The sequence below is a fragment of the Saimiri boliviensis genome, chromosome 9 (genome assembly GCF_048565385.1).
Source record: "Saimiri boliviensis isolate mSaiBol1 chromosome 9, mSaiBol1.pri, whole genome shotgun sequence".
NCBI lineage: Eukaryota > Metazoa > Chordata > Mammalia > Primates > Cebidae > Saimiri > Saimiri boliviensis.
Window position 1 is genome coordinate 125,464,387 of NC_133457.1, and position 19,119 is coordinate 125,483,505.

At 59.1% G+C, this 19,119-nt stretch overlaps 2 protein-coding genes across 7 annotated transcripts in view; both read left to right on the forward strand.

The window, feature by feature from the left end:
* Window positions 1–5,815, forward strand: part of OSBPL2 (oxysterol binding protein like 2) — a 58,619-nt gene extending 52,804 nt beyond the window's left edge. For all 6 annotated transcript variants that reach the window (XM_074406744.1, XM_039479586.2, XM_039479585.2 and 3 more), the window contains 2 exons: window positions 1,017–1,107; window positions 3,491–5,815. In XM_074406744.1, coding sequence (XP_074262845.1) covers window positions 1,017–1,107; window positions 3,491–3,593 — 194 coding nt within the window. In that variant the 3' untranslated portion in view covers window positions 3,594–5,815. The remainder of the gene's footprint in view (window positions 1–1,016; window positions 1,108–3,490) is intronic.
* A 7,705-nt stretch (window positions 5,816–13,520) lies between these two features.
* Window positions 13,521–19,052, forward strand: ADRM1 (ADRM1 26S proteasome ubiquitin receptor). The gene is given in 11 exon segments (XM_074406748.1): window positions 13,521–13,619; window positions 14,195–14,411; window positions 14,940–14,969; window positions 14,971–15,057; window positions 16,537–16,660; window positions 16,958–17,044; window positions 17,591–17,672; window positions 17,818–18,050; window positions 18,244–18,401; window positions 18,568–18,670; window positions 18,851–19,052. Coding segments are annotated over 10 exon segments (1,227 nt in total). The 5' UTR covers window positions 13,521–13,619; window position 14,195; the 3' UTR covers window positions 18,958–19,052.
* The last annotated feature ends 67 nt before the right edge of the window (window positions 19,053–19,119 follow it).

A 19,119-nucleotide genomic window follows, 5' to 3' on the forward strand; every position in this document is an offset into this window, starting at 1 on the left:
AAGCATTTCTCCTGCCTCAGCCTCCCAAGTAGCTGGGACTACAAGTGCATGCCACCACACCCTGCTAATTTTCACGAGGTTTTGTTTTTGTTGGGTTTTTTTTTTTTTTTTTTTTTTTTTTGAGATGGAGTTTTGCTCTTGTTGACCCTGCTGGAGTGCAGTGACATGATCTTAGCCCACTGCAGCCTCTGCCTCACAGGTTTAAGCAATTCTTCTGCTTCAGCCTCCAGAGTAGCTGGGATTACAGGCACCTGCCACACACCTGGCTAGTTTTTTGTATTTTTAGTAGAGATGGGGTTTCACCATGTTGGTGAGGCTCCTGTCGAACTCCTGACCTCATGATCCTCCCGCCTGGGCCTCCCAAAGTGCTGGGATTACAGGCCTGAGCCACTGCGCCAGGCCTAATTTTTTTTATTTTTTATGGAGATGGGGTTGTTACCCAGGCTGGTCTTCAACTCTTGGGTTCAAGCGATCTGCCTGTCTCAGGCCTCCTAAGTGTCCTAAGTGCCGGGATTGCAGGCAGGCGTGAGCCACCAAGCCTCGCTTGAGTTAGTGATGTTTTAGGAGAGAAACCCTGGTCACACTGAGAAGCCACGTGGCCGTTACCCTGGAAAGCTACGTGGAAAGGGAACTCGTCTCTGTTGAGAGATGGGCCGTCATTTGCGCAGCCAGGGCTTGGGCTGACTCCTTCCGGAGTGCCTGCTTGCGACTAGGGTCTCAGGTGGTGCTGGGGCTCTGCGTGAGCTCCAGACCCCTGCACCGCAGACTGCACCTTGAGTAGCCTGCTGGAGAACACGCAGCCCCACCCCCCACTGAGCTCCATGTCGGAGGGGCCCCGCTGCTGCAGGGGCAGCTGGCCTCGGCAGCTGTGATTACGTTTGGTCTCCTGATGACAAAACCTGTTGTCTGCAGCTTTCCAGCCACAATGGGACATGCCATCTAGAGGTCTAGGTGCCTGGGGGGTGGGGGCGGTTCTGAGGTCTCTGTCTGACCTGAACCGTTTGCTTGGACCCTAGATCTGGCCAGCCAAGAGAAGGAGCGGCTGGAGGAGAAGCAGAGAGAAGCGCGGCGGGAACGGGCCAAGGGGGCGGCAGAGTGGCAGACCCGGTGAGCGTGATGGCCGCAACACGGCAGGGCAGTGGGGACACCACGCACCTGGGGGCAGCCACACTCGGGGACAGTGAGGAGACACACACACACACTGGGGACAGTGAGGGGACCCCACACACACACACCCGGGGACAGTGAGGGGACAGTGAGGGAACCCCACACACACACACTGGGGACAGTGAGGGGACCCCACACACACACACACCCGGGGACAGTGAGGGGACCCCACACACACACACTGGGGACAGTGAGGGGACCCCACACACACACACCCGGGGACAGTGAGGGGACCCCACACACACACACCCGGGGACAGTGAGGGGACCCCACACACACACACCCGGGGACAGTGAGGGAACCCCACACACACACACCCGGGGACAGTGAGGGGACCCCACACACACACACCCGGGGACAGTGAGGGAACCCCACACACACACACCCGGGGACAGTGAGGGGACCCCACACACACACACCCGGGGACAGTGAGGGGACCCCCCACACAGACACACGCGGGGACAGTGAGGGGACCCCACACACACACACCCGGGGACAGTGAGGGGACCCCACACACACACACCCGGAGACAGTGAGGGGACCCCCCACACAGACACACGCGGGGACAGTGAGGGGACCCCACACACACACACCCGGGGACAGTGAGGGAACCCCCCACACACACACCCGGGGACAGTGAGGGGACCCCCCACACAGACACACGCGGGGACAGTGAGGGGACCCCACACACACACACCCGGGGACAGTGAGGGGACCCCACACACACACCCGGGGACAGTGAGGGGGCCCTCTTACCACCTCACACCCCTGTGGCTGAGCAGTTGCTTTTCCATGACTCCATTAACCCGCGACTGCCCCTGACCCATGTGGTTCCCACTGCACAGGTAAGAGCCAACCCCAGTTTAGCACACACCTTGCCGAGACCACCTGGCTGGGGTGGCCTGTGCAGAGTGCCTGTCGCCTCAGACCTGGGTCTTCTGCTGGGCCTCATGGTGTATTGGCCCAAAGCTTTCTTCTCAGCTGTGGCAAAGTTAAAGAGAAAATGTTGCCTGAATGTGACTGCTCCCTTCAGTGTATATATGGTGAGTGTATAGGTGAGGTTCCCTAGAGGCCACAGCCCCCACATGTGGGCAGGGGGCACTGTGTGAAGGCCACGTCCTTCACTGTGTGAAGGCTGCACCGATACCACATCTTCCGGTCAGCGCCGCCCAGGCTGCTCTCACATCGTGACCCGGAAAGGTTTTGTGAAATTCAAATGCCACGTGCTGTGCTGTGGCATCTGTGTGCATGAAGGCTGGGACGGTGGCCTGTGCCCACGTGAGTCTCACAGAAGCACTAGACAGCGTCAGCTGCGGGGACACTATCCCTGTTTCCTGAACTGTCCTAAGCTGGGCATATTTTGTTCTGTAATAGTCATAAGACAAAGAACCGTTTAATGAGGAGTCAGTCAATAATATCCTGTAAGAAGCATCATTTTAAAATGTGCATATAAGTAAAAAATGTTAGTCCGTTAACAAAAATCCTCAGGTGTTTTTGAACCCTTTTCATTCCGTTAGGCCACATACTTATGGGATTCGTTTTCAAGGCCCCATAACAGTGATACCCAGTGACTTCTGTGGTTGGCATTTTTGAAACCAATTCTTACTGTTTTGGGCTTTCAATTTAATATTAGCCTTTTAATGGGTTGCTGTTTAGAATTTGCCCGTAATGCAGAGGAAAATCAGCTTCAAAATAAGTAACCTTTCTTTTTTTTTAAGTGTTAAAAAAAATACTGAGAAAAAATGATCTTTTGTCCTTTGAAGAAAATGGCTTCTCTGTTGTGAGTGCCCCCCGTACCCCACTGGCCCCAACACTGAGGAAGCCCCTAGGGACCTGGGGCCCTGAGTGCCAGCCGGGGGCTGTGGACGGGGTCTGAACCGGGCCCAACACCCAGGCCCAGTGCCGCCACCTCTTTGCCTAGAATGTCTTCCTTTGCCCTCAATTAAAAAAACAAATGGTTTGCTTTAAATGAAAGCACATGTGAGCACAGTGACTGCTCTTGCCTTGAAAAGGGAGAAGCGTTATTTAGGCTCCAGTAACTTCCCTGATAAGGGCCCAGTGTGAAGGTTTTGTGTTGAGTTCAACCCTCCAGATGTCAGGAACTGAAACCCACATGGGTGGCTGGGTATCTTTAGGTTCCAGCATTCACGTGACCACATGATCAGTAATTCTCAATTGAAGTTGCCACCCTGGGCTGCATTTTAAAACCCATGTTGCTGTCATGGTGCCGAATGAGGGGAGCACACTCCTGCACCCAGAAGAACCAGGGCTGTGTCTTCTTTTTGGGCTGAGCATCTTCTGACCCCTCCCTTGTGTCTGGCAGGTGGTTCTACCCAGGCAATAACCCCTACACTGGGACCCCCGACTGGTTGTATGCAGGGGATTACTTCGAGCGGAATTTCTCTGACTGCCCAGATATCTACTGAGGGACTGGAGGGTCCTGGGGCCGGGACCGGAGGCCCGCGAGGCTGGACTCCCTTGGGTGACCACTCTGAGCTTCGTCACAGCAGAAGCCAACTTTTCTAATGACTGTGTTTGTGGAGATAGCACCATCGAGGATGTAATTCTGATTCACTGTTGATTGCCAAACATTTCACTCTGCTGTGCAGTCTCTTCATAAAGCTTCACGTGGGATCATCGTCTTCATTAAGGTTTCAACAGGGAAATTCTTCACGGCGCCCTTTGATGTGGCAGAATCAGCTGGGGCTTGTTTAGCGTCCGGCACTCTCTCGGTCATAGATTTTGTAGCTAAAGGAAGTATGGGAAGGGGTCCATGTTCTCCTTACAATGGCAAAAGGTTTCTGAAAGCCTTTTAATCTCGAACCAGTGGGGGAAAGATGGATCTTGAAAATAATCCTGCAGAGAGCTTTATAAAGGCCAGGATTGCTTTCTAAATTACGGTAATACAGAAGTGAAGATTTTCAAAGCATCAGATTGAGTGAAAAGTTGTCAGATTCTGTATTTTTTAACAATCTTCAATAATGTAAAAATTACTTTTAAAATATTTAAGTTAAAACTACTTGAATAGTATTTTGCTGAAGAGCAAGATATGCATTAATCACCGGTTTATACTGTCCAAAATGAAGCATCACCATGAACACCCAGAGCGGGCAGAAGCATTGGGAGTCGGACGCGAGATCCCGAGACTGCTCCCGCCTGGGAGGAGGCCCGGCCCCGCAGCGCACCACGCCCACGTCGCACGGGGGTCATTTCTTAACACACTTTGCCTGTATCCATAGCACTCTTGTGTTCCCGTTTTTCCCGGTATGCATGTATAAAATAGAAGTGATAATCACATCTGGTTGTGTGCTGTGGGAGGCTCAGAGGCAGAATCTACTTACAGTGGTGTAATTAAAGTTATTTAACCAAAAATAGGTATGCGTCCATCTCCGCATTCACCTTTATCAAGTGAGTGATTTTCTTTTTTTTTTTTTTTTTTGAGACGGAGTTTTGTTCTTGTCGTCCAGGCTGGAGTGCAATGGCGCGATCTTGGCTTATTGCAGCCTCCGCCTCCCAGGTTCAAGCAATTCTCCTGCCTCAGCCTCCTGAGTAGCTGGGACTACAGGTGCCCATCACCATGCCCAGCTAATTTTTGTATTTTTAGTAGAGATGGGGTTTCACCATGTTGGTCAGGCTGGTCTCAAACTCCCAACCTCAGGTGATCCGCCTGCTGCGGCCTCCCAAAGTGCTGGGATTACGGGCGTGAGCCACTGTGCCTGGCCATGACTCATTTTCTTTATGTACAAGTGTCAGCACAAGACATCACAGTGGACCACTTTTGAAACACCATCACTTGTGTGTGCACACACACGCACACACAGAGCTGCATGGAGTGTAGGTTACTAAGGCCAGCACTTCTGAATGGGAGGTAGCACCGGCGTGTGTCAAGGCTTCAACATCACATCTGTGACGGAAGCACTGCTAGAAGCAGTCTCTCATTTTGAAAGCTTGATTTCATAGCTTTGGAAACTGGAAAGATGGTGTCTGGGGCTCAGTCATCCCCGGGGCCTCGATCTCTGAACCAGCCACTCAGAAGCATCTGAACAGAACCGCTCGGTGACTTTCAGATGGGTCTGAGGATTTAGGGTTGTGACGTGAGTCCAGGAAGAGACTTTGAAATCCCCGACGGCTGGAATGCGGAGCCCGTATGCCTCTGGTGGAGGGTCGTCTGCTTTTCCGGACCGTGGTTGTGAGTGGGCTCATTCTCTAGCAAAGACTGAAAGCTGCACACGTCAAAGGGTGAGACTCGGAAAGTTCAGCGGCTTCTCACTGATCACTCCACTCTTCACTGCTGAAGGTAATTTGCCAGTGATTTGGTTCCAAGTCGTCTCCCAGGGCCAGGCTCCTGGTATTTCAGGGGCTTGGCGGCGGCACAGACAGCCCCACCGCTGCTGTCCCTGAGCGCAGGTGGAGGAAGAACAGCAGGAAGGTGATTGTGAAAGCAGCCGTGTGTCAGGGTCATTTTAATTTTTTATGATTTGTTGTTATTTCTGCAAATGCTAACACATAAACTATCACCTGCCTTTGGTCACCTCTGATATCTATTGAATGTTAAACCTCTCTAATAAAGATGCCACCCCTTCACGTGTGGAAAGTGATGGCCTTCTCGGCCACACGTTTGGCTGTGAGTGTGGCCTTGAACAAGGTCTTGGTGCTTTATTCACTTTTGGAGACAGGGTCAGTTGCCCTGGAGTGCAGTGGCGCCATCACAGCTCACTGCAGCCTCGACCTCCTGGGCTCCAGCAGTCTTCCAGCCTCAGCTTCCAAGTAGCTGGGACCACAGGCGCATACCACCAAACCTGGCTATTTTTTAAAAATGTTTTTTGTAGAGACAGGGTCTCACTATATTGCCCAGGCTCGTCTCGACCTCCTTGGCTCAAGTAATCCTCCTGCCTCCATCTCCCGAAGTGCTGGGATTACAGGTGTGAGCCACTGTTCGAGGCCCTTGGTTGTTTTTTAAATTAATCCTGTAATTTAGGATGTCCTTATGGAATGAAAAATCTGGCAAGCTTTTTCCCCAGCAGAACCTAATACCTGGGTTTGATTCTGCCCCTCACTGAAATTAGAATTGGGCTCCATGGTCACTGGTTCAGGGCACGTGTGTTGTGAGCCCCTGGAGACGGAGGTGAGCGTGCGCATCCTGGAGAGCTGTATGCGGGGCACATGTTGGCTTCACGGCACGTGCTGCTGCTCAGCAGCCTCCAGGACAACGGCGTGGATCTGCGCCTCCGGCCGTGCCCGTCATCCGCCCTGCCCTGGTGTCCAAGGCGGGTGAAGGGTCAGCTGTCACCAGCACCTGCAGCCTTCTCACTGGGCGAGGCTTGGGTTGTGGGAAGTGGGGACAGCTGGCCCTGGTCCCCGGCCCTGATGGGCATCTGGTGTTTTGCTGCTGCCCTGAGGCCAGACCCTTCAGAGACTGCTGTCTGGAAGGAGAGGGAGCCAGCAGCCCAGATGCCTCGATCGGGGGAGGCACCTGTATGTGCTGTTTCTCAGCCTCTGTGAGCAAGTGGGAAAGCTGGCACAGGAAGAGTGGCGCCTGCAGGTGCTCCCCACCCCTTCCAGACGCCAGCCCCAGAGTTCACCACATCTTTGCTGGCTGGAGGGTCAGGGCTACAACTCTGCCCGATAAGCAGTCTGCTGCAGGGGACACCAATGTCAGACCCAGCAGGCCCCAACTCTTGGAGAAGTGCCGTGTGCCACCCTGATGGCCTCTGGGCGTCCCAGTGTCCACATGTCAGCATGGAGCTGTCCATCTGGGGCATTGGCCTGGGACACCAAGGACCTGCCACAGCTTGCCAGGCACATCTGAACACGAGGTCAGGAGGTGAAAACAGGACAAGAGAAACGCCTAGAGGTCTCCTCGCAAGGTGTCCTGCTCTTTGGGGGAAATTTCTCCCCAGCAGAAATGGGGATTTACAGGTTTATACAAGTCCTCGTCCCTGACGGAAAACAAAGCAAAGAGGGTGATGAGTTCTGACGAGCTTCCCATTGTGCTGGGCAACCCTGAATTCAAAGGGCGCAGGGAAGGGGCGCAGTGGGACCCGGAGGAGAGTTCAGTCCGTCCACAGGTCCCGACGGTCAGTTTTCTCTGATGGCCACATTTGGACTTGCCTGTGTGTAAAGTGGGCACAAAAGACAAGGACCCTACTGTGGCCGAGAACGTGGCTGTGGCTCCTGCTGCTAGCCAGGCAGTGCAGGAGCTGGGTCTCCTTGGGACCCCTCAAATGATGATTCCTCACTGTTTTCTACAGGCTAACAGAAGATTTCTTCGAGACAAAAGCCACGTTTGCCATCTCTGGGTACAAAGTTCACTTTACAGCTGGCCCTTCACTGGGTGGGCTTTGGGAGCAAGGCTGTCGTGGCCAGATGTCGAGAGCGATGGCGGCTCTGCAGAGGGCAATGGTGCGCAGCCGGGCGCTCCTGCCACCTGCGCCTCGCAGGCCCGCAGCCCCCGCTGTGCCTGTGCCCGCCTGCTCCTCCAGTGCCCTTCATCCCACTGGGCAGCATGGACACAGCAGCTGAGAAAAGATGCCAGCAGAGCGCACTGACTTTATCTTACCTAGTAACTGTCAGTGCTGGACTGCGTATATATCTGTGAAGACGTTAGCCTCCAAGTTCTGAGGCTGGGCAGCACTTGACATCTGTTTTACATTGAGCAGTTTTTCACCATCTCAGCCGTTCTGGCCCTTTTGAAAAGGGCCACAAATCGGCTCTCAATGAGTCCTCATGCCCAGTTACCAGAGCTTGACCGTGTGTTCCTGAGGATTGGCCACGCAAATGGCTCATTTCCAAAAACTGCCCTGTGGAGAGGGGACTGGGGATGCTTGTGACACTTGTCGGGCAGCACACGTGGTAGATGGCTCACCCGGGTTCTCCGAGCAGCAGGAGGCTCTGATGGACCCCCTTCCCCTGGTAGCTACTGCTATAGAAGCAGTGAAGTGCCCAGGGTGTGGGGGTCAGAGCGTGGGGATGCCGCCAACCGCAGGTTCCGGCTGCCTGCCTCTGCCCTAAGTGGCCCCAGCACCTTGGTGCTTTTCAGGAGGGTGAGCTGGGCAGACACAGTTGTCCCAGTGGTCACTGTGATTGCGGCAGAGGGACAGATGGCCCTCGGAATGCTCCAGGTGTGTGGCTGTGGGGCTCCACCATCACTGCCTGAGCCTGGAGTTCGGGAGGCTTAGCCCATCGTGCCTGGTCTGCCGCACAGAGCATCAGCGCCATGTCAGATGCAGAGAGCAGCTGTCCCCAGACAGCCAGGCCTGCTGCCCCATTGACGCTGACTTCCTAACCTGCAGAACTTAAGAAGTGAGTTTCTGTCCTTTATAAACTGCTTGGTCAGGGGAGGTGTTAACGGCAGCACAGACAGACCGATGACGGATGCTGGGTGCGGACCCGGCATCGGTGCAGCCCAAGGAGCACCCGGGGGAACCAGAACTCTTTGCCTTCCGCTGGGTTGTGACTTGTCTGTTTTTTAAATGTTAAGAAAGACCAAGAGGCGCGGTGGCTCATGCCTGTAATCCCAGCTCTTTGGGAGGTTGAGGTGGGTGGATCACTTGAGCTCAGGAGTTCGAGACTAGCCTGGCCAACATGGTGGAAAACCGTCTCTACTAAAAATGCGAAACTTAGCCGGGCGTGGTGGTGGGTGCCTGTAATCCCAGCTACTCAGGAGGCTGAGCCAGGTGAACTGCTTGAACCCGCTTGAACCTGGGAGGAGGAGGCTGCAGTGAGCTGAGATCGAGCCACTGCACTCCAGCCTGGGGAACAGCGAGACTCTGTCTCAAGAAAAAAATAAAGTTTAAAAAAAAAGCAAAACCCGGGCCGGGCGCGGTGGCTCTAGCCTGTAATCCCAGCACTTTGGGAGGCCGAGGCAGGTGGATCACGAGGTCAAGAGATCGAGACCATCCTGGTCAACATGGTGAAACCCCGTCTCTACTAAAAATACAAAAAAGCTGGGCATGGTGGCACGTGCCTGTAATCCCAGCTACTCAGGAGGCTGAGGCAGGAGAATTGCCTGAACCCAGGAGGCGGAGGTTGCGGTGAGCCGAGATCGCGCCATTGCACTCCAGCCTGGGTAACAAGAGCGAAACTCTGTCTCAAAAAACAAACAGCCGGGCGCGGTGGCTCAAGCCTGTAATCCCAGCACTTTGGGAGGCCGAGGCGGGTGGATCACGAGGTCAAGAGATCGAGACCATCCTGGTCAACATGGTGAAACCCCGTCTCTACTAAAGGTGCAAAAAATTAGCTGGGCATGGTGGCGCGTGCCTGTAATCCCAGCTACTCCGGAGGCTGAGGCAGGAGAATTGCCTGAACCCAGGAGGCGGAGGTTGCGGTGAGCCGAGATCGCGCCATTGCACTCCAGCCTGGGTAACAAGAGCGAAACTCCGTCTAAAAACAAACAAACAAACAAAAAAAAACCAAAACCCTACCCCCGCCGAACACTTTTCCCAAGTAGCTGTGCCATTGCTGTTCCCACCCTAGCGTGACACCTTCCGTCATTTGCTTTCAGCCTGGTAGGTGTATTTAATTTGCATTTCTCTTATGAATAATGGTGTCGGGCAGCTTGCCACCATGCCTTTGCCACCTGTGATCTCCTTGGTGAAATGTCCAGAGGGGTCTTCCGCCCACGTGGAGGCAAAGCCCGGCTCTGCTGCCCAGCCTTTCACCCGAGGAGCCTGTGGCGACGTGGAGAGCATTGGGTTGTGCTTTCTTCACAGTTCGGGGCTTTTTTTGAGACAGGGTCTTGCTCTGTCACACAGGCTGGAGTGCAGTGGTGCCGTCACAGCCCACTGCAGCCTTGACCTTCACCTCAGCTGCCCAAGTAGCTGAGACTACAGGCATGCAACGCCACGCCTGGCCTTGCTTTAATTTGTATTTTTGTAAAGACAGGATCTCACTGTATTGGTTAAGCTGGTCTTGAACTGGGCTTCAAGGGATCCTCTCACTTTGGCCTCCCGAAGTGTTGGGATTATGGGTGTGAGTCACTGTGCATGGCTGGGTTTTTTTTTTTTTTTTTTTTTTTTTTTTTTTTTTTTTTTGCTTAACAGGATGAATAGAAATCTCCTTTAGAGGATTTCTTAATCCACATCCTTTAAGCCGAATGCACGTGTCCTGGTGAGGCTGCTCTTCTAGACGCTGTGGGCATTTTGCAGACATCCCACCAACTGCCCTCAGCGACCAATTGGAAGTCAGCCATGCTGCGCTGGTCACACGCCCTCCACGCCTTGTGTGTGCTTCCTGGGCTGCTGGGCGCTCCGGCTGCTACATCCCACACTCGCAGAGCCCGTGCACGGGCGATGGGCCGCCCGGCTGGCTGTGGCTTATATTTCTGCAGATATGTTCGCAGAAATGTGGGAATTTCCTTTGAAGCCTTGAAGGGTAGGTAGAGTTCTGTACAGTTTTTGGTTTTTGAGCTGTCCCCAGCCACAGGGCCCCCAGGAAGAGGAAATGCTGGGTCCAGGGTTCTCTTGGCTTCTGCCTTGGCTTCTGCACACACGGCCCTTGTGGCTGCTTCACTGTGACGTAAACAAGCGACACTTGCCTGCCAGCCTCGTGCCCCGGAAAGCTGGATTGGGTTTTCTCATTTCTGCCTTTTCTGTTTCACACGTGGGCACGAGGATGGGGCTGCGGTACCAGTCAGCGGCACCTGTCGCCAGCGGGTCACAGAGCTTTGTGTCAGTCCTCTCAACCCCTTTAGACTCTGGAACCCTCTAGATTCTTAATTACACAGGACCCCAGAGAGCTTTTGTTTACATTAGCTTTATTGACATTTACCATACTAGAAATTAAGAAGACATTTAAAAGTATTTACATAAAAATAACTACTTGTTAACATAATTTTAAAATGAAAAATAGCTACACTTTCCAAAGCAAAAAACCTGAATCTTTAGATCAACTACATGCTTCCAGGGGAAGCATTATGGTAGTGAAAAGTGGCAACTGAACAGGACAAGCTCTGCCCCGAGACGGTGGAGGCCTGCCTGGGCGGTGACTCCCTTCAGAACGTGGGGGCTGGGGCTGCCAGCATCCATGCCAACATCTCCATCGAGGGTGAGCGCACACACCTGGGGACCTCAGAGCAGGTAAGCACGCAGCTGTGAGCGTGAGCCACCAAGCACACGGTGACCCCGGGGAGCGGAGTGGAGCCTCCGAAGGAAAGAAGGAAGCAAGCGGTGGGCAGGCGAGAGCCTGAGGACGCTGCACGGTCTGGGCTGCAAACACCTAGTCCCGCTTACCCGGGGCGCCGAGGCCACTGCACCTCCAGGTCCTCGAGCAGCGCCTGACCTATTTGTGTTTTTAGAGATGGGGCCTCGCTCTGTCTCCCAGGCTCGAGTGCACTGGTGCGTTTTCCACTGACTGGAACCTCCGATTCCCGGGGTACTCAGCCCTCGGAGTAGCTGGGATTACAAGCATGGGCCACCACACCTGGCTAGTTTTGTTTTCTTTTGTTTTTTTGAGACGGGGTTTCGCTCTTGTTACCCAGGCTGGAGTGCAATGGCGCGATCTCGGCTCACCGCAACCTCCGCCTCCTGGGTTCAGGCAATTCTCCTGCCTCAGCCTCCTGAGTAGCTGGGATTACAGGCACGCGCCACCATGCCCAGCTAATTTTTTGTATTTTTAGTAGAGACGGGGTTTCACCATGTTGACCAGGATGGTCTCGATCTCTCGATCTCTCGACCTCGTGATCCACCCGCCTCGGCCTCCCAAAGTGCTGGGATTACAGGCTTGAGCCACCGCGCCCGGCTTAGTTTTGGTATTTTTGGTAGAGCTGGTGTTTCACTGTTGCCCAGGCTGGCTTGAACTCGTGGCCTCAAGTGTCTGCTCGCCTCGGCCTCCCGAAGTGCTGGGATTACCGGCGCGAGCCACCGCCCCGGGCCCCCTCCCAGCGCCCCCGCCTGGCGTCCTCTGCAGCAGCCCGGGGCTCCGCGAGCTTCTCTGTCGTCTTCGCTTTAGTTTGTATCAAAGGGACTCAGAGTCACTCCAACACTGGCGGACGACTGCCGGCCTTCCACCCCGCGGCCTTTCCCACCCATGTCCAGGGGGCGAGGCGGGGGGCAGCCAGGTGGTGACTCCTGACCCCTGCCCTCCGGGGCCCCTACTCTCCCGGACTCGCCCCTCTCCTCTCCGACCCTCTCCCCTCCGAGACCCCACCCCTCCCGGACCCTCCCCCACTCCGGACCCCTCCCCTCCGAGACCCCACCCCTCCCGGACCCCTCCCCTCCCTGGCCCCTCCCCTCCCCCACTCCCGGACCCCTCCCTTCCCTTACCCCTGCCGGACCTCTCCTCTCCGAGACCCACCCCTCCCGGACCCCTCCCCTCCTTGGCCCCTCCCCTCCGAGACCCCACCCCTCCCGGACCCCTCCCCTCCCTGGCCCCTCCCCCACTCAGACCCTCCCCTCCCTGGCCCCTCCCCCAACCCCAGACCCCCTCCCCTCCCTGGCCCCTTCCCCATTCCGGACCCCTCCCCTCCGAGACCCCACCCCTCCCGGACCCCTCCCCTCCCTGGCCCCTCCCCTCCGAGACCCCACCCCTCCCTGACCCCTCCCTTCTCGGACCCCTCCCCTCCGGGACCCCACCCCTCCCGGACCCCTCCCCTCTCTGGCCCCTCCCCTCCCCTGGCCCCTTCCCCATTCCGGACCCCTCCCCTCCGAGACACCACCCCTCCCTGGCCCCTCCCCTCCCGGACCCTCCCCCACTCCCGGACCCCTCCCCTCCCTTACCCCTGCCGGACCTCTCCCCTCCGAGACCTCACCTCTCCCTGACCCCTCCCTTCCCGGACCCCTCCCCCACTCCCGGGCCCTCCCCCACTCCCGGGCCCCTGCGGTCCTACAGTACACATTTGCAGCTGAGACCGTCACGGTTCTCGCTCCTGCCCTCCCCTCCCGGACACGTGCTCTCCCGGACGCCTGGACTGCAGCTCCTGCCCGGGGTCCCGAAGCGTTGAATCCACGGTCACTTCTGTGCGTAGCCCTGGTGCCCGCCGCCCAGAGCCGGACCGCACTCCTCGGCCTCCGCCTATCCCCCGGCTCTGCCCCACGAGTCGGCCCGCCCGGGCTGGCGACGCCGCGGGGTGGGCTCGGCCCCCTCCATGAGCAGGTCCCCAGCGCCCTGCTGAAATCCGCCTGCGGTCCCTGGCGCCGCCTCTAGGAGCCGCCGCCGCTCCCCTATGACACAGCAACAATAGGGGCCGCTCTGGCCCACGCACCCCGCGGCCCGCGCTTCCGCCGGAAAAGAGCCGCCGGCGCGGGGGCGGACCGGGGAGGAGCGAGCGCGATGGACGGCCGCCCTCGCCAATCGGTGGTAGCTTAGGGCGGGCCGCGTGGCCGACGAGGTCCAATCGGGGACGAGAGCGGCAGGCGGGGCGGGCCAAACGCGAGCTTCCGGCGGGGCCCGGCAGGCGCCGAGGAGGAAGAGCGATCCCGGACGGCGCCTCTTGGACGAGTGTTGGCGCGGGCCAGGTGCGGGGCCGCCGGGCCGGGGACGGCTAGGGGCGACCGGAGGCGGGGGCAGGGGCTGCTGGACCGGGAGTGGGGCGGGGGCAGCCGGGACGAGAAGGGGGCTGGCGCCGGCGCGGCAGGCGGGCCTGCGGGGGCCGGGCCTGCTGGGCGGGGGCTCCGGGGTCTCGGGCGCCTCCCGGGCTCCGCCTGCGGCCCTGAGCGTGGGGCTCGGCGGGGGCTCGGCGAGGCCTCTGGCGGGTCTGCCCCGCGGAGGGGGTCGCCGGGGCGGCGGGTAGAGGCTGGGGCCGGCGGAGACGGCGTCACGCCTAGGTCTGGCCCTGCTCGTCTCGGCGGGGCTGCCCCGGCCCCGCGCCGACTGCGGACGGGAGGGAAACGCGGAAAGCGGCCGCGGTGAAAGAGCCCCCAGCGTGTGGGGTCTGTGGCCGGCCCGAGGCGTGCCCGTGTGCGCTGGGCCCGCGAGGCCTTCGGCAGCCCTGGGCGCAGGCCCCCGTTCCCAAACACCCCCGGCGGTGGGGGCTTGCCGGACCGCGGGCCGCAGTGACCGCCGCGCCTCGGCGCCGTCTCCGCGCTTTCAGGATGGCGACCTCAGGCGCGCTCTTCCCAAGCCTGGTGCCCGGCTCTCGGGGCGCCTCCAGCAAGTACCTGGTGGAGTTCCGGGCGGGAAAGATGTCCCTGAAGGGGACCACCGTGACCCCGGACAAGCGGAAAGGGCTGGTGTACATCCAGCAGACGGACGACTCGCTCATTCACTTCTGCTGGAAGGACAGGACGTCCGGGAACGTGAAGACGTGAGTGTCCCCGAGACGCAGCAGCGGGACAGGCGACTTCTCGGGAGTTCGCGGTGGGGGCTTGGCCGCATCTGGGGACGGCTCGTGGGGCCGTCATCGGCTGCCCTGCTGATGGGTCGTCCTGGTCTTCGCGGTGACAGGGGCGTGTTGGCCACTGTGTATCTTGAACCTTCCGTGTGGGGTGCCTGGGTTGGAGGCCTCGGCCCTGGAGAGCTTGGAGCTCTGCGAAGCCGCTTCACGCCGTCGTCTTTGTTCTTTCAACTCTAAATTGTTCTATCTTTTATTTGAGAGCCGCTCAGAACTGATCTTTTAACTCTCCGGGAATGTTGTTCCCCACACGTTGCCACCTGAAAGGCCCTCCCCCGCTCGCCTTTCCTGGGTGTCTCCCCTCGTGGCTTCTCTGCTGTGTGGAGGCCCTGCTAGTGAGGGGGCTGACGGCTTAGCTGCCCCCTTGTGCACCCCACCCCGTTAGACCCGGGCCCGGCGGCTCTGCCGCCCGCGCCGCTGACTCTCCTCCGCCTCGGCTCGCCAGGACCTGATCATCTTCCCTGACGACTGTGAGTTTCAAGCGGGTGCCGCAGTGCCCCAGCGGGAGGGTCTACGTGCTCAAGTTCAAGGCAGGGTCCAAGCGGCTTTTCTTCTGGATGCAGGTATGGGGCAGGGTTGGTTTGCGTTTAGCTTTTCTCGCTGTCTGCGATTCGGTTAGTAGCTTGCTTGCTGTGTGGTGCAGTTGGGTTTAACAAGCGGGCGCTCGCCAGGCGGCCTGAGATCCTGCTAGGGCTGCGGTGCGTGTTCCCGGGGCTGCGGCCCTCTCCCAGAGTACAGAGGCCCGAGGCTGGGCTCCGCACACGCGACTGCTGTGTGTGGAATTTCCACGCAGGCAGGTATGCTGCCTCTGCTCCTTGCCAGAGAGAGGTTCATTGAGGCAAGTAGAGACAGGGTCAGAAAGCGTGGAGCCGCGAGCCCCCGGAGCTGGGGAGCAGGGCGCCAGGGACCCAGGGACTCCCTGCCCTCATGGCATGTGCGTGCGCACACCCAAAGCAGAGGCGGGGTTCTTTGTAGCTTCCGGAAACGCATCCTCTCCATGCCCTCCACGGCCCTGCCCCTTCCCTTGCGGCGTGTCCTGGAGGCCGTGGGTGTGCCTGGGCTTTCTCTGACCCCCAGCTGCAGAGCGCTCTTCATGTCCGGAGGCCCCGCTCATTCTGCCACCTGTCAGTGGCCGTTGGGCTTGTTGTTTGTGCTGTTACAGGCAGTGCGCAAAAGCATCGCCCGCGACGCAGTGTTTGCTGTCAGTGATCTGTATGTAGACTGAAACAGGCAGCCGCCTGTGTGGTCAGAAGGCGTGGTGGACCCTGTGACGGGCCTCTGTGGAGAGCTGGGCTGTGTGCCGACGCTCACCTCTGCAGGCCGCGTGCGGGTGACCTGGGAGAACGAGCAGGCCTAGCTGAGTGCGCGTTCAACTTTATTTGCAGGCACAGATGGGGCCACAGTTGCCACCTGCTGGTGTAGCACGTATTCTTCCACAGTTTTGCCAAAAACTGTCCAACTGTTACCATCCACTCCCTTTTTTTCTTGATGACTTCCTTCACCTTTCCTCGATTTGCCATGAGGGCAGGGAGTCCCTGTGTCCCTGGTTCCCTGCAGCCTCCAGAGCTGGTGCTCAGGGATGGCGTGGGCGCGCTGCTCCCCAGCTGTGGGTACCCATGGGGCGATGCCGTCTGACCATGCTCTGCGCATGTGGCTGCACACACGCGTGTGCTGGTCTGCGAGGGCCTGCCCGTGGCCCTGGGCCGTGGCGTGCTGAGCCAGCCAGTTGTTGCCTTCCACTGGTTGAAGGAAGGCGACGCTGTGTAAAGAGCCACACCCCAGAGGATGACAGGGCTTGGCTAGGCGGCAGCTAAGCGCCTTTGGGGCTCTAGACTCCCCATCTGTGAAATGGGCAGAGGGGACAGGGCGTGGAGCATTGTGCTCGGGAGGCACCGCTGCTGTCCCCTGAGCTGCTGGGCCGGTCGTCTCCTCAGCACTGTGTGGCTGGGCACACATGCCTCCGCCTCTCAGGTCCGTCACCTGTAAGCCAGGTCAGAGAATGGCTGTGGCGGCCCCTGCCCTCACATGCCCTGCCTCTGCAGGAACCCAAGACAGACCAGGATGAGGAGCACTGTCGGAAAGTCAACGAGTACCTGAATAACCCCCCGATGCCCGGGGCGCTGGGGGCCAGCGGGAGCGGCGGCCACGAGCTCTCTGCGCTAGGCGGTAACTGTCGTGTGTCACATGAGCTCAGGGTTTCCTGGGGGGCCACAGTCTACTGCGGGTGACTGCCCCTCCGTGTAGGTTGTTGAGAAGTGGAAGTAGAAGATGCTAAGGTAGAGGCCCCGTTTGTGAACAGGGATGAGGCTCCCTGGGGCAGTCCTCACTCCCACCTTCATGGGGTAATGCGGGGCTGGGTCCTGCCCATTGCCCCGTTTCGAGAGTTCAAGGGCAGCCGAGTGGGGCTGGGCAGCGCCGTGGGGCTGGCCGGGGCAGGCCTGCTTGAGCCAGGGTGTTTTCCAGGTGAGGGCGGCCTGCAGAGCCTGCTGGGGAACATGAGCCACAGCCAGCTGATGCAGCTCATCGGACCAGCCGGCCTCGGAGGACTGGGTAACGTGTGCCACCCTGGCTCTCAGGCAGCGTGTACTGGGAATGCTGCGAGGCCCAGCCATGTTTCCCTTAAGCTGCTTCTGGCTGTGTGTGGTGTCAGGAGCCTGTGTGTCCCCAGGCTGGTTCCCCTTTGGGAAGCTCTGGAGGGCCTGTGGCTGGAGCTGGGTAGGCACGGGCTTCTGGGCCCTGGTGAGGACCCCAGCTGGGTGCTTTGGAGCATGGCTGGCCGAGCAGCGGGGCTGGAGGATGGGAGTGAGCTGGGTTCCTGCCCAGGGTCCCCGGCCCCGCATGGCTGCCTGCCTGCTGCTGTTGATGAATGCGGAGTGCTGTGCTTGGCCCTTCAATCTAAGCACGAGTAACGGGGCGGAACAGAAGTGACCTCGCCTCCGGCACACAGCCCCAAACGTCCACCCTGCTGCCCCCCAGGACCGTGGTTCGCCACCGCCCTGCTTGTTTCCTGGCTTTGGTGTTGGAAATTCCTGCTCCTCTGTGGCCTGGGGAGGGCCGGGCTCTTCCTGACCCCGTGTTCCCTTGCCCTCCCCGCAGGTGGGCTGGGGGCCCTGACGGGACCTGGCCTGGCCAGCTTGCTGGGGAGCGGCGGGCCTCCGGGGAGCAGCTCCTCCTCCAGGTGAGCCTCTGCACCCCAGCCCCGCCACCCGGGCACCGCCGTATTAAGGGAGGGGTAGTAGGGAATCCCGGTCTGGTGCCCCAGACTCTGCGAGTAGGTCCTGCCGTGTGGGCGCATCTGCTCTAGCCCCGCCCTCTCTCCACAGCTCCCGGAGCCAGTCAGCAGCGGTCACCCCGTCATCCACCACCTCTTCCACCCGTGCCACCCCGGCCCCTTCGGCTCCAGCAGCCGCCTCGGCAACCAGCCCGAGCCCCGCGCCCAGTTCCGGTAACGGAGCCAGCACAGCCGGCAGCCCGACCCAGCCCATCCAGCTGAGCGACCTGCAGAGCATCCTGGCCACCATGAATGTGCCGGCCGGGCCGGCAGGCAGCCAGCAAGGTACGCGTGCCAGAGCGTGCTGTTCTCTGAGCTGCGGGCCGCGGGGCCCGCTGCCCCTCACGCACGCTCACCTTCCGAGGTGTCTGCCCAGTGTGCACTGGGGTGCTCGGGCCATGGGCTGAGCCCGTTTGCACACCTCCTGCTGGGCACTTTAGGCTGGCGTCAAGCTGATGGCCCTGTGTTTGCGCCCCAGTGGACCTGGCCAGTGTGCTGACGCCGGAGATCATGGCTCCCATCCTCGCCAACTCAGACGTCCAGGAGCGCCTGCTTCCCTACCTGCCATCTGGGGAGTCGCTGCCGCAGACCGCAGATGAGATTCAGAACACCCTGACCTCGCCCCAGTTCCAGCAGGTAGAGGCCGGGCCCAGGAAGTGGGCAGGAGGGAGGAGCGGCCCTGCCCCGCCTTCACCATGGCTGGTGCCTCTTGTGCCCGGCCCACAGAGCTGGCAGCTGAGCGACGCGGCTGTGGGCGCAGCCCAGGGGGAAGCTCAGCCCTGCGCCTGGCTCTTCCTTGCAGGCCCTGGGCATGTTCAGTGCGGCCTTGGCCTCAGGGCAGCTGGGCCCCCTCATGTGCCAGTTCGGTCTGCCTGCAGAGGCCGTGGAGGCCGCCAACAAGGGCGGTAAGTGGCCGCGCCTCCGGGCCAGGGCCAGGGCAAGGGCCGTTCCTGTCTGTCCCCCGGATTTGCACAAGTCGGGGCTGAGGGGGGCAAAGGTCACAGCCTCTCTGCCCTTGATGCCATTGCGTCGATCCTGGTCTCTGGCAAGAGTTAAGACGCCACGTTGTGTCTCACATGTTCCAGATGTGGAAGCGTTTGCCAAAGCCATGCAGAACAGCGCCAAGCCCGAGCAGAAAGAGGGCGACGCGAAGGACAAGAAGGACGAGGAGGAGGACATGAGCCTGGACTGACCCGCGCGACACCCAGCGAGGGAGGGGCTCGGCCCGTGACGTCGGCAGGCGCTCGCAGGGCACGGCCCCTCTGTCCCACCCACTCGTAATAAAGTCTTTTCTTTTACCTGCCAATGCTCACGTTCTTTGCCCAAAGGGAGTTTTGGCTGAACAGGCGCTAAC